Source organism: Carassius auratus, unplaced genomic scaffold, assembly GCF_003368295.1.
Source record: "Carassius auratus strain Wakin unplaced genomic scaffold, ASM336829v1 scaf_tig00032278, whole genome shotgun sequence".
NCBI lineage: Eukaryota > Metazoa > Chordata > Actinopteri > Cypriniformes > Cyprinidae > Carassius > Carassius auratus.
In genome coordinates this window covers 227,501-250,238 of record NW_020525988.1, presented here as the reverse complement: position 1 = coordinate 250,238, position 22,738 = coordinate 227,501, and the positions used below count along the sequence as shown (strand labels likewise).

General features: G+C 35.8%; 1 protein-coding gene across 1 annotated transcript in view; it reads right to left on the bottom strand.

Annotated features, from left to right (window-relative positions):
• Positions 1 to 22,738, bottom strand: part of ntrk3a (neurotrophic tyrosine kinase, receptor, type 3a) — a 203,515-nt gene that overhangs the window by 39,958 nt on the left and 140,819 nt on the right. The window contains exon 12 of the mRNA XM_026252909.1: positions 6,564 to 6,752. Coding sequence (XP_026108694.1) covers positions 6,564 to 6,752 — 189 coding nt within the window. The remainder of the gene's footprint in view (positions 1 to 6,563; positions 6,753 to 22,738) is intronic.

Sequence of the window (22,738 nt, the reverse complement as noted above, 5' to 3'; positions counted from 1 at the left end):
ATCTCTTTTAAAGAACGGTTTCACTTCTTCCTTTCATTGCAAAACCACTCGAATGAGCGGTGTTCAACCAAGTCTCTGCCTTTCTCACACAAAACAACCTCCTTAACAGCAACCAGTCTGGTTTCAGAAGTGGACATTCAGCCGAGACTGCCTTGCTCTCAAACATTAGTAGCTTAAATAAAAAAATAAAAAAAGAAACCTCAAGCCTTTGGATGGATATTTACTGCTGATCACAGAACTGTGCTTCACTGAAAGATATGCATGACAATTGATGCTTCTGCCTAATTGCGATTTATTGCCTTTGCGATTTAATTTTAATTGTGCAGCCCTGCAAACTATAAGTTTTCATGATCACGTAGCACATATAACGTCATTTGAGCATGTATGCATGTGTGTGTGCATGTGTGTGTAGTCTGTCTGTTCAAGTAAAACTCAAGATGTTTCATTGTTCCACATGCATCTCCAAATTCTCAGTAGAGATATTTGTGCCAAGCAACAAAAACTGCTGCTAGCTAATGTAAAGACTATATAATTCAGTACTTGAAGGTTGTATTTTCAAATGTGCTGTAAAATTCTGTGGGGTCATTTAATGGCTAATTGGGGTGGAATGAGTTCGCTGCTAAAATGCCAGAAGGTTCAGGGTGGAAGTCTTGAGAGAGATGATTACAGGGAAGAAGCTTGGGTAATTGACGGCCATTGAACAAAGGGTTCACCTCTTTCTCAGTGTTTGGCCAACATTGCTATATGCCTTGCATTTAGTCAGCCTGCAATAATGAAGCTGTCTGTGTATGTACTGTAATCGATATATTCATCTTAATACTTTTATAGCCCTGCTGACCTGACAAGTAGTCAAATGGTGTCACTATAGAGAGAGTTTAACCTGGAGCAGAATTTAGTTGTGTAGTATATATATATATATATATATACACACACACTAGTAAAAATTATTAGTTATAATATGAATAAAATTCTAAATAAAAGTTTAATGATTATTTTAATAACATAAAACTACAGAAAAGCTGTAGCATAATGCCTGACTAAAAACAGCTGTCATTAATTAATAATGAATCATGCTCAAGCTAGCATGAAGTTGCTTTTTCTATTCTAAACTCACGCTCATTTCAGCCCCATGCATGTGAAAAGGAAGAGGTACTGGAAATAAAAAGGAATGAAAAAAGAAGCCTGTGCTATTAATCTATTAGCATGCACATTCTCAAAACCTTTGTTGTCAACACCCACAAACACAAGCCTGGCAGATTATAAATCAGTCATTTTGCCATTAAAGACTTGTGCAGTTTTTACAGTGTAACTGTGGGTGTTTATATACATATATATGCTTTTCCACACTTAATATGATTTATCTGGCTTACTGAGTTATACATACGTGGACTATGGAGGGATGGTGGAATCCATTTCCAATGTTCTGTAGCTGCAGTTTTTAAACTCAAACTCTTTTGGTTATTAGACCAGCTTCTTAACCACTACACCACCACAACAAAATATTCAGAACAAGGAATTAATTATTTAAATTCAACATTTTACAGTTTACCCACTAAACTACACCAGCTCCCAAGTCATCATATACTGCCACTGATACCTCATTTTTTCCACGTCCTCCACTCTCCAAGTACAAAATGACAAATCAAGCAGCTTTACAACCCATTCATGTGCTTCTCCATAGCCACCAGGCACTGTTTGATTGTGTATCAGTTTCATGGAGCAGCGGATATTGGCTTTGTTTGCCTACGGCTTTGTCGTTTTTCATCTGGGTCCCTCCATTCTGTTTCGTTTTCCTTTTGGTATCAGAGTTCACTGAAATGTGAATAATTAGGATCCCTGGAAAGGCTAATAAACAACTTTGACAAATTGACAATGCTCAAAGTACGTTTAACGAAGTTTATATATATATATATATGTAAAAATCTACAAGAACCTGCAATAAAAATGTCAGTGCTAATAGAAAAAAAGTACGGAGCCTCGCACATGACATGCAGGGGAAAAAAAACAGTAGGCTAAATCGTGTGCACAATTTACTAATTCGTTCCCTCGATTTCTAAATTGTGCAAAAGATTTACTAATTGGTCCCCTTGATTTGTTAAAACATGCACATGATTTATAAATCGAGAGAACGAATTAGTAAACTGTGCGAACAATTTAGTAAATCGACAGAATAAATTAGCAAATTGAGGGAATGAAATAGTATTCGTGTGCACGTTTTAGTACATCGAGGGAACAATGCAGAAAAAAAATAGTAGGCTAAATCATGTGCACGATTTACTAATTTGATCCCTCAATTTATACATTTTGCACAAAATTTACAAAAATATTCCCTCGATTTATAAACCGTATTGTTTTTTCTTGCATGTCATGTATTGGGATGTTGGGGCTCCGTAAAAAAATAATAATACAAATTTGGGATTGGGACACGACATTGACACCTCATGCAAGCTGTGTTGTTATTGCTTTGGCTCAGATTAATTAAATTAATCTACTTGGTTACCTCCAGGTGCTTAAAAAAATTATATCCCTCCTGAGTTTCATGTCTCTGCCCACAGACAAATCAAATTTATTTGATTATGAGGCAACAAAGCAGCACAATAACAATATGACCGATGATACTCTGCCACTTTTGGGGGGTTCAAAAGATGCTGGAGAACCAGAATCACATCTTTAGAGGCCGATAGAATTAAGAAAGCGATTGAACAAAGCTCACTTAGTTTGGGATTGTCTCCATATTGGAGCAGGAACAGGCAGAACAGAAGCACATGGTCCCCAGAAACACAAGGTAGCACACTTTTTCTCCCTGCATGTCGCTGAGAATCCAATTTTGGCTTAATTTGGAAATCATGGAAAAGCTAGAACAGAAAGAATGGATGCGTTGGGGGAATACACTCTGCCAGCCCCGGAATAATGTAAAATCCTAAAGACAGATAATTCACAGATTAGTCCGGATCAAGGCCGTGTGGAAAAGAAAATCCATCGGCGCCCCAAAAGGACTATTGTGAATCCTTTTCTCAGGTGTAAATCAGAAGGTTTACCAATGGTGCAAGTTACTAAAATAACATATGAACTCTTTTTCACCCTGGTTAAAGCAGATGAAATTAAACTTTAACTGGAAATTAACTATTAAAGTTCATTTAAAAAGATGTTTTTCTTCTAAAAATATTTATACAATATAATAATAATTAATATATATATATATATATATATATATATATATATATATATATATATATATTATATGTTATAAAATTATTACATAATAGCTTTTCTCTATATTAATAACTATATTTTTCAAGTGAGCATTTCAAAACACAACATTCAGCTTCTTTTTAGTGGTTGAGACCCCTTTGAGAGCCCACTCAAATTCTTCTTAAACAAAGTTATCGACTTTTCACGCCCCCGTTTCCCACTTCACCTTCTCTTTCTCAAGCATACATATTCTTTTGTCTAGAATTCAATCTGTAAGGCACATGAGGGAATTTGCAGCCGACCTAAATTTAAACCCAAGTTCAATTTACTCTGGAAATATGACAGTACAGTAGGTGCACTAAAATATGATGAGTCTTGCTAAGGGAGGCAGCAGATTTACGCACTCCCTGAGTACACTGTAAAAATTTAGGCAAGGACAGAAACTCCACAAATCACTGTCAATGTCGCTGCCACTCACTGTAATAAGTATGCTTTCTTAGGCTTTTCAAATGGCAGGAGTCTTCCGACTTTAATTGAATCAGTTCTGTTTGGAAGAGTACTCAAGGGGGCAATGAAGAGCCAGGGAACGTCTGCTGTGTGGAACAAAGTCGGATTTCGAAAAATGGCTGTTGGCAAGTAGGAATGGGAATTGTGAGTATGCAGTGCACGATATATATATATTCAAAAACACACAAAAAAGTTTGAATTATTTGATTAATTGAACAACATGATTAACTGGTTTAACCCCTTACTAGTAACCCCCCTTTTTTGGCATGGAGACCGAAATTACATACCCAAAATAAAAAGGTTTCTGCTCATGATTCTTTCTGACTAAATACATAATTAACCTTTGTTCACAAAGCTGACACTTTAAAGTTTACTGTTAAGGAATCAGAATCACTCAGACTGTTATGATAATAGAGATATATAAGCTCAAACATAAAAACAAAAATAAAAATATAAAAAACATATGTTTTAAATGTATTTAAAAAAATGTTGATGTAGGAAATGAGTTTGAAAACACAGTGTAGCTAAGGCCACAAGTCTTCCAAACCTTCATAAAAAATTTCATAATCGAATCTGTAAAACGGTGAATTTTATGAAATAAGGCCATGTCATGTGTGTTTTTAGAGCAGGCTAATAAGATTGATTTATGGCCCTTGTCATCTCTGTGAGATCTCACATGTAAACTCTCCTGTGTATTTTGTGTTTGTTTGGCTGTGAAAACTGCCCGATTAATCCCTATCTGTTATTCCATTGTTCTCACCAAACGAGTCTTTCACACCTCCGCCAAGTATGACACATTATCCGCATTATTCTTTTATCATTATTCTTTTGTTTTTATTCTACCTTTATTAGCCTTGATTGTGGTTTTTCAGGCTTTACAAAGACACAAAGCAGCAATCTCACTTCAGTCTCTCTTTGCATTTAGCCCTTATTTATCAAAAGTCTTACTATAAAAATACAACAAAACATTTTCTTACGACCTTACGTGAATTATTGAGACAAAAATGCATCATGAAGAAGAAAAGCACCTGCTATTAGTAGCATTGGTGCTAACGTTAGCATCAAGCTACATCTGACAATTTATGAAATTATTAATACACTTTTACTCAAAACTCACTTTAAACCCCGATCGAGTGTTTATAATAACTTCCTTTAGCGATCACGGGTGGAATTTGGTCGTTTACTATTGTAAAAATATGTTATTTGTAGCCTTTTTCATCGCTGCACAAGTTAGCATTTCCGATGTACATTTTCGATTTTTTTTATAAAAACGCCCCAGATCTCAAGAAATTCTCATACCAAGCTTTACTATCGTAATCGCGGGTTTATTGTTCGGATATTTTGTGTGTACAGAGGTGTTTCAGTGTTGTTTTGGCCAGATAACTACCAGGAAGTGTGCAGGAAGCATGTGACACGATGGGGCGGTGTCCAGATATTACACTCTCAGATTGACTTTTGGGAAGGCCCAATCAGAGTCTGAGCCACACAGCACGAGCTGCCGGCACAGCAAACACATACACAGATCGCTGGGAGAGGCTGTTTATCATCTGATCGCGTAAATCCGTGGAAAATAAATAGAAATGACGATTCTGTCTGAAGAAATATGAAGTAAACATCAGTAAATATATCCATATATCTCCGCAGATATGCATCTTTGGTCTATAAATCCTTATTGACGCTGTTCAGTGAGTCTATGTGAACACAAATAAACCGCTTTTGACGTGACTGAATATGAGTGAGTGATTAATTTCTATTCAAAATGTGGCATAATACGGATTTATTATTTTGCACTCCTGACATAAATCACTAAATATCTGTCACTGCAACAATGTTTTATCAAAAACATGGTCAAATATCGAAGCTAGAGTCTTTAAACTTTCAATTGATGCATAGTTTGTCCAGATGAAGTAAGACAGTGATGTTTAATGTGCTGTGAAAGTGAAACAATAATAAACTGGGGCCGTCAGCGATGTTTGCACGCAAAGGGGTTAATTGAATCAATGATTATTAATGACATTTTATCACTGATTCATGATTGAATTGCTTCATTGATTCATTATTCGACACAAGACTCAAATGACTCACTGATTGTCAAATGTACTGATTCGCCAATTAATAGACTGAATTAATTAAATGTCTCATGCCCGAATTGATTCTCTGATTCATGATTTTATTAATTCATTGACTCATTAATTGGCACAAGATTCAAATGACTCACTGATTCACAAATTTACTGATTTCACCAAATAATTGATTGATTAACTGATTCACTGATTCTTTTCAATTGGACATGACACTATGAATAGCTTGTGGTTCAGTAAGTGAATCTAATTATTTGGCAAGCATTAGCTCAATTCGATTTGAATCTGCCCAAAATTTGTTTAATAATCAATTTGCATTGCCCAAAAAAAAAAAATGAAAAAAAATAAATAAATAAATCTCATGTTTAATTCTATGTGCTTTGCTTTTTCTTAGAAACGGATGAAAAAGACAAATAATAGAGTGAAAATTTCTAAAAAAAAAAAAATTCTAAAGTATGTGTCCCCAAATAATGAATACTCAAGAAACAGAACTAAAAAAACATCAAACTGAAAGCATTAATAGCATTTTAGCACTAGGCAGAAATAGAATTGATTTAAGATGAAAGCTCTGATTGGGAGATTTAAATCTTGACATCTGGCAATCACAAAATCTTGTGGAGGCTTGTTATGAGTGCAAGATAACACAAATGCAATTTAATTGTTTTCAGGATAAATAACCAGCAAAATAACCAGCAGGCAAATATTGCAGATGACCACACTTAATAAATCTAGACATAAAAAACAAATCAGAATAAACAGTCTTTGTGCCTATTTGGAACTCACAAGTTGTAGGCTTGTTGCAGTTGTGCCCATGCCGGAAATACTGTGGGTTTTCGATCACTGGGATACGAGTCATGCCGATTACCACAGCGTCTGGCCCGGCATCTAGGGTGCATGGGGTTATGATGCCGTGATTGACGTGATGGAGGGGGCTGGCGGAGTCTTCTTCACCACTGATCACAGCCACGGGTCCTGCAGAGAGAAAAAGAGAGCCATCACACAAAATGACATTGGTTGCTTAATGGAAAATGAATGCAGCATAATACATCTGAGAGGGAAAAGCGGGAAGGCTCATTTGTCAGAATAAATGTTATCTCTTAGAGCTGCGACTGCCCTCTGAGCTCTTCTCTGTCATTTGGTCACACATTAAACGCCTGATTCAACCCCAGAAGCCTCAGCTGCCGTGGCCCTGGGCCATGGTAAACACTGACTCCCCAAGTTTCCTAAAGCCACGTCATCAGCTCATTTAGTGGCGTCAACAACAAAACACCCACATTCAGTTTTGAATGACAATAAATGACAGGCCTTGAGAATAAAGATGGCCCGATGGCCAAAATGACAGTTTTTCAGGACAGCCGACTGAACCAGCACTTTCCCAATACAGTCATTGCTGCATTTCTGGCATCAGTTTGATGCTATGTCTGTCTGTCTGTCTGTCTATCTATCCATCCATCTTAAAAACAGCAAACAAACAAACAAAAAGTAATAATTAATTTAAAATGCAAATAAAATGTAAATGTAATAATATTTAGTAGTAATTTTGTTAATTAAAATATTTTATATTTATATATACAAATGATGTTGTATATGACAATATTGAGATGCTGTCTTAATATTCAAACTTCACTTCAAAGCAATTCTAAGAAAACAGCATTTTTCACATTTGTGCCTCAGGGTCACTGAAAATTTCACTAGAGCAACTGAAGGTTTGACCTATTGGCCTGACTGGATGGTAGAAAGAAAGAAAAAAAGTCCTTTCTGTTAAGCTTTGACTGAGTGAACTAACATTTGACTTTTTTGAATGTTCAACAACATATAATGCTGAGAACATGGAGGAATAGTCATGCTGTCATTAAAGGTTTTTGATCCTGACAGTCAGTTTAACCATAGAATTCTCTTAGGAAGATTCACAAGGCCATTAAGTTCACAAGATCAGACGTCCTGACACAAGGTCAACGAGTGGTGTGGACAGAACGCGGACAGACAGGCCCAGTTATTATTTTATTATTTTTAAAGAGAGGTAATAGTACGCAAAGAAAGCTTAACATTGTAGATACGCTCAGCTGCTTCAGTGTGAAAGATACAAGGACTTTCATATGAAAAAAATGGGGATTACAAATATATGTGCATCTCTTTTGGTAGATATCATAATGTGAAGACTGGAGGTAAATAAGCCATACTGAAGGATTAACAAGTAAACAAAATATGTAATATGAAATATGTACCAACTGCATAACTAATTTGTATGATTCTTTCATTAGGGAGCATAAAAGTCATCATCAAGGTTTCATTTGGTATTTAGTTGAAATGAAAGTTGAAATGAAAAGGACCTTTATCAGATTTTGCACTGCTCTTTGTGAACTTCAAATTGAAATCTAAATGTAATGAACAGCCGCAGTCGCTTTCATGTCTATACACGGAGATTATTTTGAGACAATAGCAGTGGTCTGCTGTGACATATTTAAGGGGAAATCTTGGGGAAATGTCTTAATTAGATTTAGCCTTTAAGACAGGAGGAGACATTCAGCTAAGTGTCAAATAACCCTTGCAGCTAATTGGGTCATTAAAATATTTTCTTTTCCTTAATTGGAAAGTCTTAAAGTCCCAAAAGGAGCATTTAAATATTTTTTGTAAATACTAAAAGGAGTCTTAACAAGGTCAAAAGGTGATGTTCTTTAAAACATCACCCTAATAGTCATATGATCATAATTTATATAGTTAAAAACTAAATTTAACAAAAACTTGAAGGTGCATAAATTATATTATTATACACTGTCTAAATTAAAATATACATTTTAAGTTTGCAGGTCTTAAGTTGCAAGTCATCCAAATATTTCATAATTTTATCCACAAAATTAAAATTGGTTTAATTAGATCCGATTAAAGTTGCATTAATATTGCTACGTTTTAAGCTTGAGAGTAACAGAACTCCTTAAAATTCCTCCTCAATATCTTCCGGTTATACTTATAGATGCACAAGGTCAGACGCCGCTGTTAATGCGCTTCAAAATAAATACATAGAGAATATCAAATGGCACTTTCGAAATCCTATTATACAGCTGGCATGGTGAATTGAAGATCGCATTCACTCACTGTTGCCTTTTGGCATTTTAAGTTAGAAACTCTATCAATAAAATGCAGGAAACAATTTGTTAAAGCAGCCGGAACAGAAAATGGGTAGCGAGTCATCCCTTTTCTACAGGACAACCTTTTCTTGTCATCTTCTCTTTGGACCAAGACAACTGTGTTTGGTCCAGAAGTTTCCATGTATATTAAAGTTCCAAACGCCCTCCCTGGCCAAAAAACAAAAACAAACGAATAAATAAATAAATGCAATCTGAATCATCACAACTCTATTCCAAATAATATGTTTGAATAAATAAATACAATGCACAAGTAAATCTTAATCATGAGCACAACTGTATTCCAAATAATGCATTTAAGAAACAATAAAAAGAGCATAAATATATAAATAAAATAAACATTTATGTATTTCAGTATGCTTTAAGTGACTCAGCACTACATAAAACACTTTAAAAAGCACATTTCAGTGATGAATTATGTTTTTCTTCCACCTTCGTGAACAATGAAAGCCTCAAGGCCAATATAATTTATTGCCTACATGGAAACATTAATTCATCTTTTCTTCTACCTCTGCATCTGAAGAACAACGTCGGTTTAATAAAATTGTGAGATGGGCGGAAGAGAACCCGCAAATTCTCCACAAAGACAGCTGCTACGTGTCAGAATTCAGACTGTCAACAATATAATTGCAAATAATGACAGCGTTTAAAAAAAAAAAAAAAATGCTAGAATTCAGTGCAATGCTCAAACCTGCTGAATGAATGATCCCCATTTCCATTCATAATATATGGACAAGAGTATTCTGCTAAACATTTCTTTTTGTGCTATAAAAATAAATAAATACAGGTTTGGAACAACAAAATGGAATGAGTAAATAGTGACAGACTTTTCATTTATGGGTGAACTACTCCTGTAAAACACTTTAAATCACTGCAAATACCTGCAGCCATGTGTAAAAACATTAAAAATGAGCTTGGCTTCCCTTGTTGTTTAAACACAGATGATGTGCTTCTCCTTTCTGGGCTGATTTTCATACAGCTTACAGGATGTTCTCACACCGTTGTTAATTAGCACTGAAAATAACTACGGTAATCCTGCATGAAGACATGCATTACACATGCAGACACACACATAAATTATCGCCTTGCTGCATGTAGCGCAGCAGTGTCACACAATTTGTGCAATGTTTGTGAGAGTGTTGCTTGATACATGTGTGAAAGCCAGAACTGCAGTGGGATTTGACTCACTTTCTGTCATTGCACTGATCTTTCCTTTTATGCTTAAGTTTCAGATGAAATATGATAATTATTTCTAAAAAAATAGATAAATAAATAATTATATATATATATATATATATATATATATATATATATATATATATATATATATATATATATATATATATATATATATATATAGTATAGTATAGTATAGTATAGTATAGTATGTATAATTTCCTAAATTTCAAAGTGCAAAAAGTGTGAAAGTTAACCTTGCCTGTGTAATTTATTTAAACATTCAAACCTGGAGCATAGTTTATCTAATTTCCCAAATGGAGAACATGGGACCGGGAATCGCATTGCATGCATTTAGAGACCAGAGTAATCAAAACTGATCTCCTTTACTCCATCTCTCTAATCTAATTTTCTTTTAAACACACACACCTGCTAGGGCCGAATCTGTGTGAAAGTTGACATGGACGATTGATCCGGTTTATAAAGGCATCTGATCCCTGCTGTCTGAATGCCATTTGCCTGGAGCTGGTGTGGCTTCCTTTGATGTTGAATGTGCAGAGCACTTTTCTCTATCTCAGGTAGCTATAAAAGATAAAACAGGCACTATCCATGCCCACTTCTCTCTAATGGCAATTGTGCCCTGATTGCAATGCAAAGCAGCCATGAAGACCTGCACGAATAAATTACTCACATTACGTCCTCTGATCTCACCAATGTGCAATGAAGTGTCTCCTTGACATCAAACCACTTCGTCCGAGAGCAAGGGAGCGAGAGGTACAGACACGGGCAAAGGGGATGATTCATTCTTTTCTTAGCATATGAGACTGATTGGAAGTGGTAGAGCTGGAAAACACTCGAGCCACTTCCTATGGCCGCAATTGTACTGTCTCTTCTGCTCATTCCTGTGCAGACCGCTGTAATGGCCTGAAGTCGGTTGCTTTTCTTCTTTTCCTAATTTGCGAATTGCCCAGATATACCTCCGGTGCCCCTCGGTGTCAGCAGCAATGACAAAACTCTTTTGTTGGGTAAACAGAGAATATGAACACAGTGGATCGGCTCCCCGGTGTTCTGATTGCCTGTGAGGCAGACAACAACAATGCTGTCTTCATCTTGCCACTTTTCTCTTCGAAAACCCTCTTCAATTGCGCCTTGGTAGGCATGTCTGGACTCAAACGTTATTTGCAAAAAGTATCCTCAGGCATACAGAGGAAAATAAGACCTTGGGCGTGAGCCAAAAACATGCAGGACCTCTAAACTCAAAGGACTTTTATTCAGGTGGCTAATTTCGGGTTACCATGAATAAGGAATAACATTCGCCGTTCTTTGGCAAAATGCCAGTTGACAAAAGGTGCTTAGCATTCATTATAAATATTTCCTGAGATACTGTATTTTTTTCTAAGATATTTTTAAGATCAGACAGACAGAGGTTTCGGTATTATATATCTTTAAAAAAAAAATCAATTTGTATATTTAAATTATGCAGAATATACAATTGCAAAACATACATGCACTATATGTACAGGGTCAGTGTAGTAGAAAACAATTTTAGCATACAGACATTTCATACCTACAAAACTACCTACCCTACTTGCAGTGTTATCTTACATAAATATATCTTTAAAAAGAAAATATGGCCTGGTGTTTTTTTTATTTATTTATTTATTTTTTTTTTTTTTTAAGTAATGTAACACTAAAGTTTACTGTATTCACAAAAACTGCCTCATAGACCTCATTTGCATCTTATTTCCTCTTCGGTGAGGACGCCTCACTCCAGTGACAAGCGCTGAGGAAAAATGAAGCGATTATGAGGAATATTTTCATAGAGTGCCTCCTTAAGTAATAAACAGCTCGTTCACTCAGTATGAGACATGGAAATGTGCAAATACTTGAAAGCAGCAGCTTACCGGTTATCACAATTTCATCTCTGTGAAACAGATTAATGGTACAACATCCACTGGAGCCTCAGGTGTGCTAAGAACCCGTCACGCCTTCTAATAAGCATTAGCACTGCTTACACTAAATACACTTCACACTATCCGTTAACATTAGCTGCATTTATTATTGCTTTTAGAGATTTGAGAGAGTGCTACGAACACAAATGACACCTCAATTTGTGCCATTTGTTGAAGAAACAACTGCTAACACTTTTTTTTTTTACACAGTAGTAAGCTAAACTCATGTGCTACATGCTAACTGCTAGGCCAGAGTTCTGAAGCTATTTTACACACTCGCTATTTTTGTTTCAGCCATTTTTTACCTTCACAACATGCCACGGTATATTCTTGCAGTACAGGCAGCATGATTAGCTCCCTGTGTCATAAAACAAAGTTAGCACCGGCGCTAGTCAACAAAACAGAGTCCCGGTACAGGAAGCATTAATATCCTGTGCCAGCACCTCTGCAGTCGGGCCAAACAATGAAAAAACCGGCAGGAACATAAAGGCAGTCAGTCATCTTTATGGTCCTTAACAAAGTAGGCCATAGGCACAACATTCAATGTGCATTTTGTTTATAGCTGTATAAACGCCCATGAAGCTGGAGGGGAAGGACAGTACAGCCGCTTCTCCGGAAGGGACAGATGAAGAAGCAAATGTAACACAGTGACCAAATCTCCGCAGGCATAAATCAATTGAATCTCTCTCTCGGTCACACAAACAAACACACACACGCACATATATTAGGAGACTAGCACAAGACTGAAACCTCTTCTTAATTAGAATCAACCTTAAATGGTTCATATACAGAAAGAAGGGCAAAGATTCTTTTCAGTGATGACATTGAAGTTGTATTATGGACTTTAAACAGATGGCAGGCACTACAGTATATTCAATTCAATTTAAACTAAATAAGATTGCGAGGAACCAAGTTACAGTTTAACCAGTTACTTCTTTCTCTTTCTCTCAAGGTCTACTGTACAAGATGCAATGTGAAGAGCAGATAGAAGACTGCATCGGATCAGATCTGTTTGCCAAGAACTGCTTATGTTAGCATACTGGTGGCACATTTGTGTGAGATGCTCACATGTGCATTGATTACGAACTGTGGAGTGTTTCAAACATGTGAATCACAACAACGTGTGATGGCTCACTCACCTGCACTACTGAAAAGTTCCACGCTCAGCAGAATCTCAGACACCTCTAGTTAAGACAGAGTGCCGCAAACTACAAAGCTCTGTTTGAGAATCAACGGATTTCTTGATTATCGCTGAGCAGACTAATCAAATAAACAATTAAATGAAAAAGTCTTTCATTTGAACTTCAATATTTTGTGATTTCATTTATATGAATTTATTAAAAATGGCATTTCATTTTAGCTTAGAAATACATGAGTTGACAAGAAACTGCAATATTTAAATCAAATATACTTAAGTTTTGTATATTATTATAAATATTTATCAATATAAACCTTACCTTCTTTATTGTTCATGAAATAAAAAAAGTTATTAACTTTTGAATCCTGATAAAATTAAAAAACATAAAATTTATTTTTGTACACACACACACACACACACACACATATATATAATTTTTTTTAATACATGCTTGTGCTAACATGAATACATGAAAAACCATGCTAATTAAAAACCAACATTCTGCAGTGGAATTAAAAACAGAAAATAAATAAAACCATTGCTTTTCCAAGTGACTAGCTGTTAGCGTGAGCGCACATCTCTCCATCATGTGAGTCACATCACAGCATTGCTTTAAAATTCTGCCTACGGGCATCACGGTTTCACTCTTGGTCATTATATCATCTGGCAGTGTGTAATGGCGCCCCTAGGGGAATGGAGGTCCATTTGGCGTGTAACCTTGCGGTGACCCTGCAAAGCCTTTAGCACATTGCCAGTGGCAACTGACCAGCTTGTGTCCTAAATGGAAAAATGAAGTATGGCCATACGTCTGGGCTGCCAATATTCCTACAACTCTCCGAGCGATCAGCCATTTTGTAAAGTGGAGCAAGAACTGTGATGGTTAATCAGAGTATGGTGTCGTTCAGGCGCACCTGAAGCCTCTATGCGGTATTTTACCCTCACAGACCCCCTCTGGTGAATCTTAGATAGAAGAATGGAGGAAACAGAGGGAGGGATGGAGCCGAAGCGAGTGAGAGAGAACAGAGAACACATATATCAACTGGAATGGTGACAGCCACACACATTCATCGCACAAGGAAAACATTTGGCTGATTGTGCTCACCGCAGTGAGGCTTCACGTGGCTGGCAGGTGTTTGATTCCCGCTGAATACTAATGACCCTGATCTCCCAGGCAGGAATGAAGGGAGAGAAAGCGTGAGATGGGCTGAAGGGAAATCTGACTTAAGAGACAAACAATAACTGACTACACAGCATACTAATGTACTGTAACTGACAACAAATCCTGATCACAAAAAAAAGTGCATTGCGATCCTTTGGCATGTTGAAGTCATGTCAGTATGATTTTATTTAGCAATTAATTGCATGTGAGTTCCACCAAGTCGACATGAAATGGAAATTCTATCTATTATTGATCTTTATGTGAGAGATTCATCCATGCATGTGTTTCATTTTTTTTTTCTTTTTACCAAATATTTTATTAAAAGGTCATGACTTGAACTTCTGATGACAGACAACATCTGCATAAAGCCTTTCCCTTCCTTTCTTACATTCGACTGTAAGCTCAATTAAAACGGTTGGATTGAACTCTACCCTGTATTTTTCCTTCAGGAACCTCTACCAACATTTCAAAAACTCCAAATACCTTTACAAGAAATTCATAGCAATTTCTAACTGAAATGGACACTAGAGCTAGTAGAACGTCAACAACTTTAATTTATTTTATCACAAATCTATGATTATGGAAAATTATGATTATGGAAATAAATTATCGCTTAATAAAGACTTGTTTTCATGCCATTATGGCCTCAAAACACCTTTACCATAGCAATGATTTGAAAACTAACAATTAATTGGCATATTAATTTGAACATTTGCATAACTAGCTCCAAATGTATGGCATTTTTGACATAGTAAACTTGCTCTGTAGCCCACCTGATACAGCATTACACTGGCAATGTGCAGTGCTTGAATATGATTCTAGAAACATATATCACGATACAAGAGCTCAAATACTTTTAAGAGCAAGCTAAAATGGCATGGTTGCTTAAGCAAATCCCTTTTTATCTCACATTTGCTTTTGACACTATTGGCTAGGTAGCATTTTTAGGTTCACATTTATCTGACTGAAATGGACTTTTACTGTCATCGTAAATGTGCAAGATGCAACATAATATTTTTAATAAATTTCACCACAGGGATGTATTTTCAATGAGCCTGGGTTGTCTGTAACGTTGTGACAGCACAATTTATTTTCTAGCTTGCTAGAAATAACTCGTCTATGAGCTGGAAGGCTTGTGCGATCAAACTACATATCCCATCATCCCATGTGAAGCACAAGAATGAAAAATACACACCCAGTGTTCATCTTTTGGCCTTGATTAGGTTGCATTAGCGTTAAATGCTTCCTTCTTATGTGGAACAAAATAATCTGTTTTCCAAAATCACAATATTTGTTTACAATTCCTGCTAAGTTTCTTTGTATTTATTTGACTGGAATTCATATCAATCACACAATATACAAAATAATTTGCATTAGCTATTAGCAATTCTGGTTTTGATAGTAGCAGGTTTTAGAGGCTAAAGCTGAGCCAATTTTTCTGGTCTGCAACTGCCTTTTTCACAGTGGAAACTGGTGGAAAACAGGTGACTCTATATGGGCTAAGTTGTCACAATTGAAACCTGCAATTAAACTGCATATCATAAACAGTGTTTCAGCAGTGATGAGTGTGCAGACACCTACATTACAACATACACACATATAAACATTCAGAGAGGTAAACTGCCGGAGACAGAAAAAAAGAGCATGCAGGGATACAGACAGGTGCAGAGATAGGCAAACAGGAAGAGAAGCCACGGGGGAGCTCAGGGGACAGAGAGACAGACAGAAGGCAGATAAACTATCAGACAGAGGAGAGCTGAGAGCCAGGAGGGACCACAGGGTCCAGCCCCCTCATTTGTTACCCACCCAGGCAGACAAGGCTCTTGGTGTGCTTTTATTGAACATTGTCCATTCTTGATGGATCTCTACTGCCCATGCAGAGGGGATGGAGACAATGGGGGATGAGACGTTTACAGCTTCCTGTTCTATGTGTCATGCAGTCCTCTTCCTGTTGCAGAGCCACCCAACCTGTCTACTGCCTCTGTGATTTTGACTGCTTCTATTGCACACACTGTGTAGCAGCAGTGTTTTTAATGGTTGTCACATGCATGTAAATAAAATATGCACATATATATATATATATATATATATATATATATATATATATATATATATATATATATATATATATATATATATAAATATATATATATATATATATATATATATATATATATATATAAATATATATATATATATATATATATATATATATATATATATATATATATATATATATATATATATATATATATATATATGCACATAGTAACATAAAAAATTAATCAATTAAATAATAATAATAAAAAAATAACTTTTTAATAATAATAATAATAAAAAAAACAGATTATGTAATAACTCCCACTACAATAAATATGACTATTACTATAATAGAAAAAAAACTATTACAACAGTGCAGATCATTAATGACAATTATAATTCAAATAAATAAGAGACTAAATAAATAGTACATTATTTATAGAATAGTTTTTTCAATTACAAATTTCTATTACATTAAAAATAGATAATGGCTGCATGTATTACAGTAAAAATAATTTAGTGATAGAAGGTGATTGAAACTATGAATGGCCTTAAAATCTGTTATACTTAATTTGTTTTTCTTACATAATTGTAATCAGAATTATTCATATAATTTCAGATTTTTTTTTTTTCTTCTTCTGATTTTTAAGTGAAATGTGACTTGGGCATGTTTTCATGAAACTGGAATCATCCAATTTAATTCAACAAATGAAGTCCAAGAAATTATCTCAGAAATAAATAGCTTTTTTAAATAAACTTGCATTTGAAATTATGTAAAAAAAAAAAAAAACCTAAGTCTAAGCACTACTTCCATTTATTACCCCCACTAAAAATGGAAGATCAAGTCAAGAACACTCTCTCAATACACTCCATTGTAGACAGCACATTTTGGCAAATATAGTAAGTCTTCCAGCTATTCAGTACATGAAAATGCATGCATAACATACACAGTACACATGCTCTACACTGCAGAATATGGTAGTCAGCTATTATGAACCTAGAAAAAGACACCATTTTGCTCTCACCTGTCTGTAAGCCTCCTTCTCTCCCTATCATCCCCATTTCTCCAGTGTCATTTCATTCAGTTTTTCAAAAGCTCCTCTCCCTTTGCTTTAGATGGCAGGTGCATGACCGAATGAATACAGATTCTCTGGATGTCCCAGCATGATGGCACCTAATCAGACAGCTCACAGGCAGTATGAACACACATAAATGCACCTTCTCTTGCCCTCCCATTGCCCCCTCCATCAGCTCTATCCTCTGCCACAAGCTACAGCATCTCACTTTATGCCAAACGCGTGAATCTCCTCTATCAAAGAGGAAACAAGGCAAAGAAAAACCAGCCATTTTCTCCTGAATGCAGGAAACAGGAGGTGACCCGTGATAAATATGAATGCATTGCCACTTTGTTCTAGCCGGTTTATGGATCTCGTCTCATCGGAATAATGTTGAATGTAACAATGCCCAGTGATAAGAAAATGAGAAAATGTTTTTTTTTTTTTTTTTGCTGAGAAACACTGATACTAGAATATTCTTCGGCTGTGAAAATGCTTATCTAAAAGGCCCTCACAAACTCATTTGACAAAAAAAGAAAAAGAAGTGATATTATTACAGAACCTTTGATTTATACTTTTAATTTTACTGCTGGGCTAAACACTGTCCCAAAGGTCAGAGAATCCGCTTTCATTATTCCCTGCCAGACGTTTTTTTATTCACTAAAGGATTTTATACACCAAATTAATGCAGTTTAAAAAAGAAAAAAAAAAATATATATATATTTTTTTTTTTTTTTTGGGGCAGCCAGGAGAATTATAAGACCTATTTTTGCACCTTTGACTCAAAATAGTTCGTTTCTTTGCTTATGTATATTGCTGAACTCACCATAGCAATTTAGAAATTAAAGAAATCAGCAGTTTACAGAGTACACAGACTGTTCCATTAGAATAGTTAGATTACTACAAGACCAACAACAACCTCTTATAGGTAGTAATAATAATAATAATAATATATATATATATATATAATGTCATTTTTATATAAAAAATATATGTATGTTTAAGTCTATTAAAATGGGGGGATGTTTAATAATATAATAATATTAATAACAATAATACTAATATAAATATAGTTAAACTTTATTCTACTGTAGGAATGCTAAGACAAAAATAAGACTTCCTGTTTGTTGCTGTTGTGTGTGTTGAGTTTGAGCTCCGTCACGTAATTTTTTTATTGACTTTTTTATCTTAAACATCTATTTTATACACCATCATTTTCGTTTCTATAATATGTGAATATATCCTCTATCGTATTCTACAACAAAAAGAATCAGAGCGCCTTATTACTAGTTTTATTTTTATTTCCGGTGTCCGCTATTTAGCTTATAGCCCGTTAGCATCGCCAACGTGGTTGTCGCTAATCCCACTTGCATTGCTAATACTCTAATCACACACATTACCATTGCTTTACTCACTTTAACTTGCTTTAATAGCAGATGTATGTCTACTTTTGAATGCAGGTGAGGACAACCTCCTAGGCTGACGCTCTCAAGTCTGGGGTAAGTATTCAGGCTTCTCCCCCTCCGGTCTTCGAGATCTCCAGCCGGAACTGCTTCGCTCCCCACCACGAGACGGAACACAAAGCTGTGATCGTAGGAGACTCCATCATCCGACACGTCCGTGTTTCATTAACCAAAGGTAAAGTGCACAATCACTGTTTCCCTGGGGCTCATGTTCTCGATGTTTCTGCGCAGATACCCACGATCCTTAAGGCCGACAAGAGCCCCGGAGCAGTCGTGCTTTATGCCAGGGCTAAGACGGTGCACAGCACGATGCCCGTGCCAAACGATCATCGTGTCAGGAACACCCACACATATCGACAAGGACACAAAAGATTCAGTAGATTTTTTGCTTTAAATGAATGATTATTGTCATGGGGTAAAGAACAGAAACTAATAATTGGAATATTTTGGGAGCGTCCTAGGCTTTTTCACACTGATGGCCTGAACCCCAGCAGAGTCGTAGTGGAACTCCTCTTGGACAACATATCCAGGACACTTCGCTCCATATGACTAGTAAGCCAATTCCCAAATAACTACTATGATGGCTTTTGTTCTACCGACTTAATTGATAGAAGTACTTGCGCTGTACAATCTATTAAGATTATCAAATCAAAATCAAAATATAAATTTAATGTAGGATCTAGAAAGAAAAAAAAAATCTTATGTTTAAAACAGAAAATTTTAAAATAAATGAACAAAACCTCATTTTTAAGTTTGGGCTCATAAACTTTAGATCACTCACACCCAAAGCAGTTATTGTAAATGAAATGATCACAGATAATAGTTTTGATGTACTCTGCTTGACTGAAACCTGGCTAAAACCAAATGATTGTATTGGTCTAAATGAGTCTACTCCACCAAACAACTGTTCTAAGCATGAGCCCCGTCAGACTGGTCGTGGCGGAGGTGTTGCACCAATATATAGTCATATTCTCAATGTTACCCAGAAAACAGGATACAGGTTTAAATCATTGGAAATACTTCTGCTTAATGTTACACTGTCAGACCTCCAAAATATATCTATTGTATCTCTTGCTCTGGCTACTGTGTGCAAACCACCAGAGCCGTATACAGAATTACTAAAAGAATTTGCAGATTTCCTCTCAGGCATTTTGGTTACAGTTGATAAAGCTCTAATTGTTGGATATTTTAATATTCACATTGATAATACAAATTATGCATTAGGACTTGCATTTACTGACCTAATAAACTCTTTTGGAGTCAAGCAAAATGTCACCAGACCCACTCATCATGTTAACCATACACTAGATTTAATTATATCATTGATGGAATCGATCTAGCTTATATAGATATCCTACCTCAAAGTGATGATGTTACTGATCATTTCCTTGTATTGTGCAGGCTGCGTATCACTAATATTAACTATGTGGCTCAGCGTTACCATCTGGGCAGAACTATTGTTCCAGCCACCAAAGACAAATTCGCAAATAACCTGCCTGATTTATCTCAACTGCTATGTGTACCCAAAAATACAAATGAATGGCTGGCAACATGGGCACTATTTTCTCTAATACATTAGAAGCTGTTGCCCCCATCAAATTGAAATTGAGAAAAGCTTACTGTGCCATGCTATAACAGTAACACCAATTCTCTCAAGAAAGAAACTTATAGACTTGAGTACAAAATGAGAAAAATTAACTTGGAAGTTTTTAGAATTGTGTGGAAAAGCAGTATGTCCAGCTATAGACAGGCTCTAAAAACTGCCAGGGTCAAACATATCCACAAACTCATTGAAAATAACCAAAACAATCCAAGGTTTTCATTTAGCACAGTGGCTAGATTAACAAATAACCAGATGCCACCCACTTTAAATATCCCATCAACGTTTAATAGTAATGACTTGATTTTCTTCACTGATAAAATAGATAACATTAGAAATACAATAACAAACGTATATTCTACAGCTTCTAATACTTCAGTTTCATCCATCACACCCAAAGATAAACTGCAGTGCTTTACAAATATAGGACAGGAAGAGCTAAATAAACTTATCACTGCATCTAAAGCAACAACATGTTTAGATTAGATCCTGTACCCACTAAATTACGGTTATTAAGCCTCTTATTAAGAAACCAAAACTAGATCCTAGTGTACTGGCAAATTATGAGGCCATTTAAAAAAAAAAAAAAATTATATATATATATATATATATATATATATATGTACAAAGTCCACTAAAGGAGGTAGAGTTTTTTCGCATTTGGCCTCCAAACTCTGGAATAGCTTTCCTGATAATGTTTGGAGTTCAGACACACTCTCTCTGTTTAAATCTATATTAAAAACACATCTCTTTCGCCAAGCATTCAAATAATGCATCTCATAATTTTGGACTGCAGTTATATCTGATCAAATGTGCATTATTATTCTTTAGCTTGGGTTAAACTAATTAATTTTACTTTGTTTGAACAGATGCTACACTAATTATGTCTCTATAAGTTCTGCCACAACATACAGAACTACCAAATATTGCTACAAGTGTGATTGCATCATATAATACTGTAATTGCTGTTAATAATGTTCATTGTCTGTTTGACTACGTCTTTTATACATTTTTCTGAAAATGTCTTCCATTTGCACATAAACTGACAGTCACCACTGATAAGCTACTACGAAATATTGTGGAAACTTAATTTTCTGTAAAGTTGCTTTGCAATGATATGTATCATAAAAAGCGCTATACAAATAAACTAGAATTGAAATGGAATGAAAACTATGGTTCCTTTAGAAAGAGTCTAATGCATGGATCTTAAAAATGATCAGACAGTTTCATTTAGTGCATAGAATTCCACTCTCAGAACAAGTGAGTATCCTTCTTTCGCAAGGCATTTTAGCAAAATAATGTATATGTCTCAGTGATTACAATCCTAAATAAATAAGCATTGACTAAACAATGAAATGGTGCATGGCCAATATGCGGTCAATGTCAGCATAGTTAATTCAGAGCCTGCTTTCACAATAAGCCACAAAACTAGCTCATTTCAAGATAAGGTGACACTATGAACCTGTTCCCTTCAGATTGCTTTTTCTTCCCACAATGCTTTGAGTGTCGATTAAAGCAACAGGGACAGATAAATCCGATTCATTATGCATCGTTAGATAAAGCCTGCTAATCCTAAGAAAAGCTGTGATAACATGTCCTTCCTCTTGTCAGCAGTAAAAAGGAAACAAAATTCAACCTTCATAAGGTGTTAGCACTTATTTGTGTGCATTGACGTGAGCATCCTCTTGGGCTGCTGGGAAAAAAAACAGATGCCATTTTGTTTTGGTGTTTGAGATGTTGCACCTAAAGCCGCTTCTGAAATGGCAAGAATATGTAATAATCAGCATTTAAATAAATAAATCTGATTAGATGCTTCTCATGCAGTTTTAAAGCAGTGTCAGTTGTGCTGATTGTTCAGTCCACTGTGGCCGGTTTCAGTGAGCCATAATGGCAAGACAGAACTATCAAAAAGCAGACACTAAACTGTCCAGACAGGTCAAGGTTTTTCATTTCAAAGCCATCAGGGTATTGAGATTGACATGACCTTTGCCGTGGCCCTCCTCTCCCTGCCTCTCGCCTCTCCCCTCGTCGTAATTGGTTTACTCGCAAGTGTGCTGGAGAGTGATGTCAGTACTATGACAGAGCAAGGCGTTGAGACGAAATCAAACAGACAAACAAATCGCTCTACCTTCAGATGTACTTCTATTTCCCCTCTCTCCCTCAGCATGCTTTCATGTCCATTTTGCAGTCTGGAAAATTAAGCGGCCTCAAAGTATGAGAACACCTATGGAT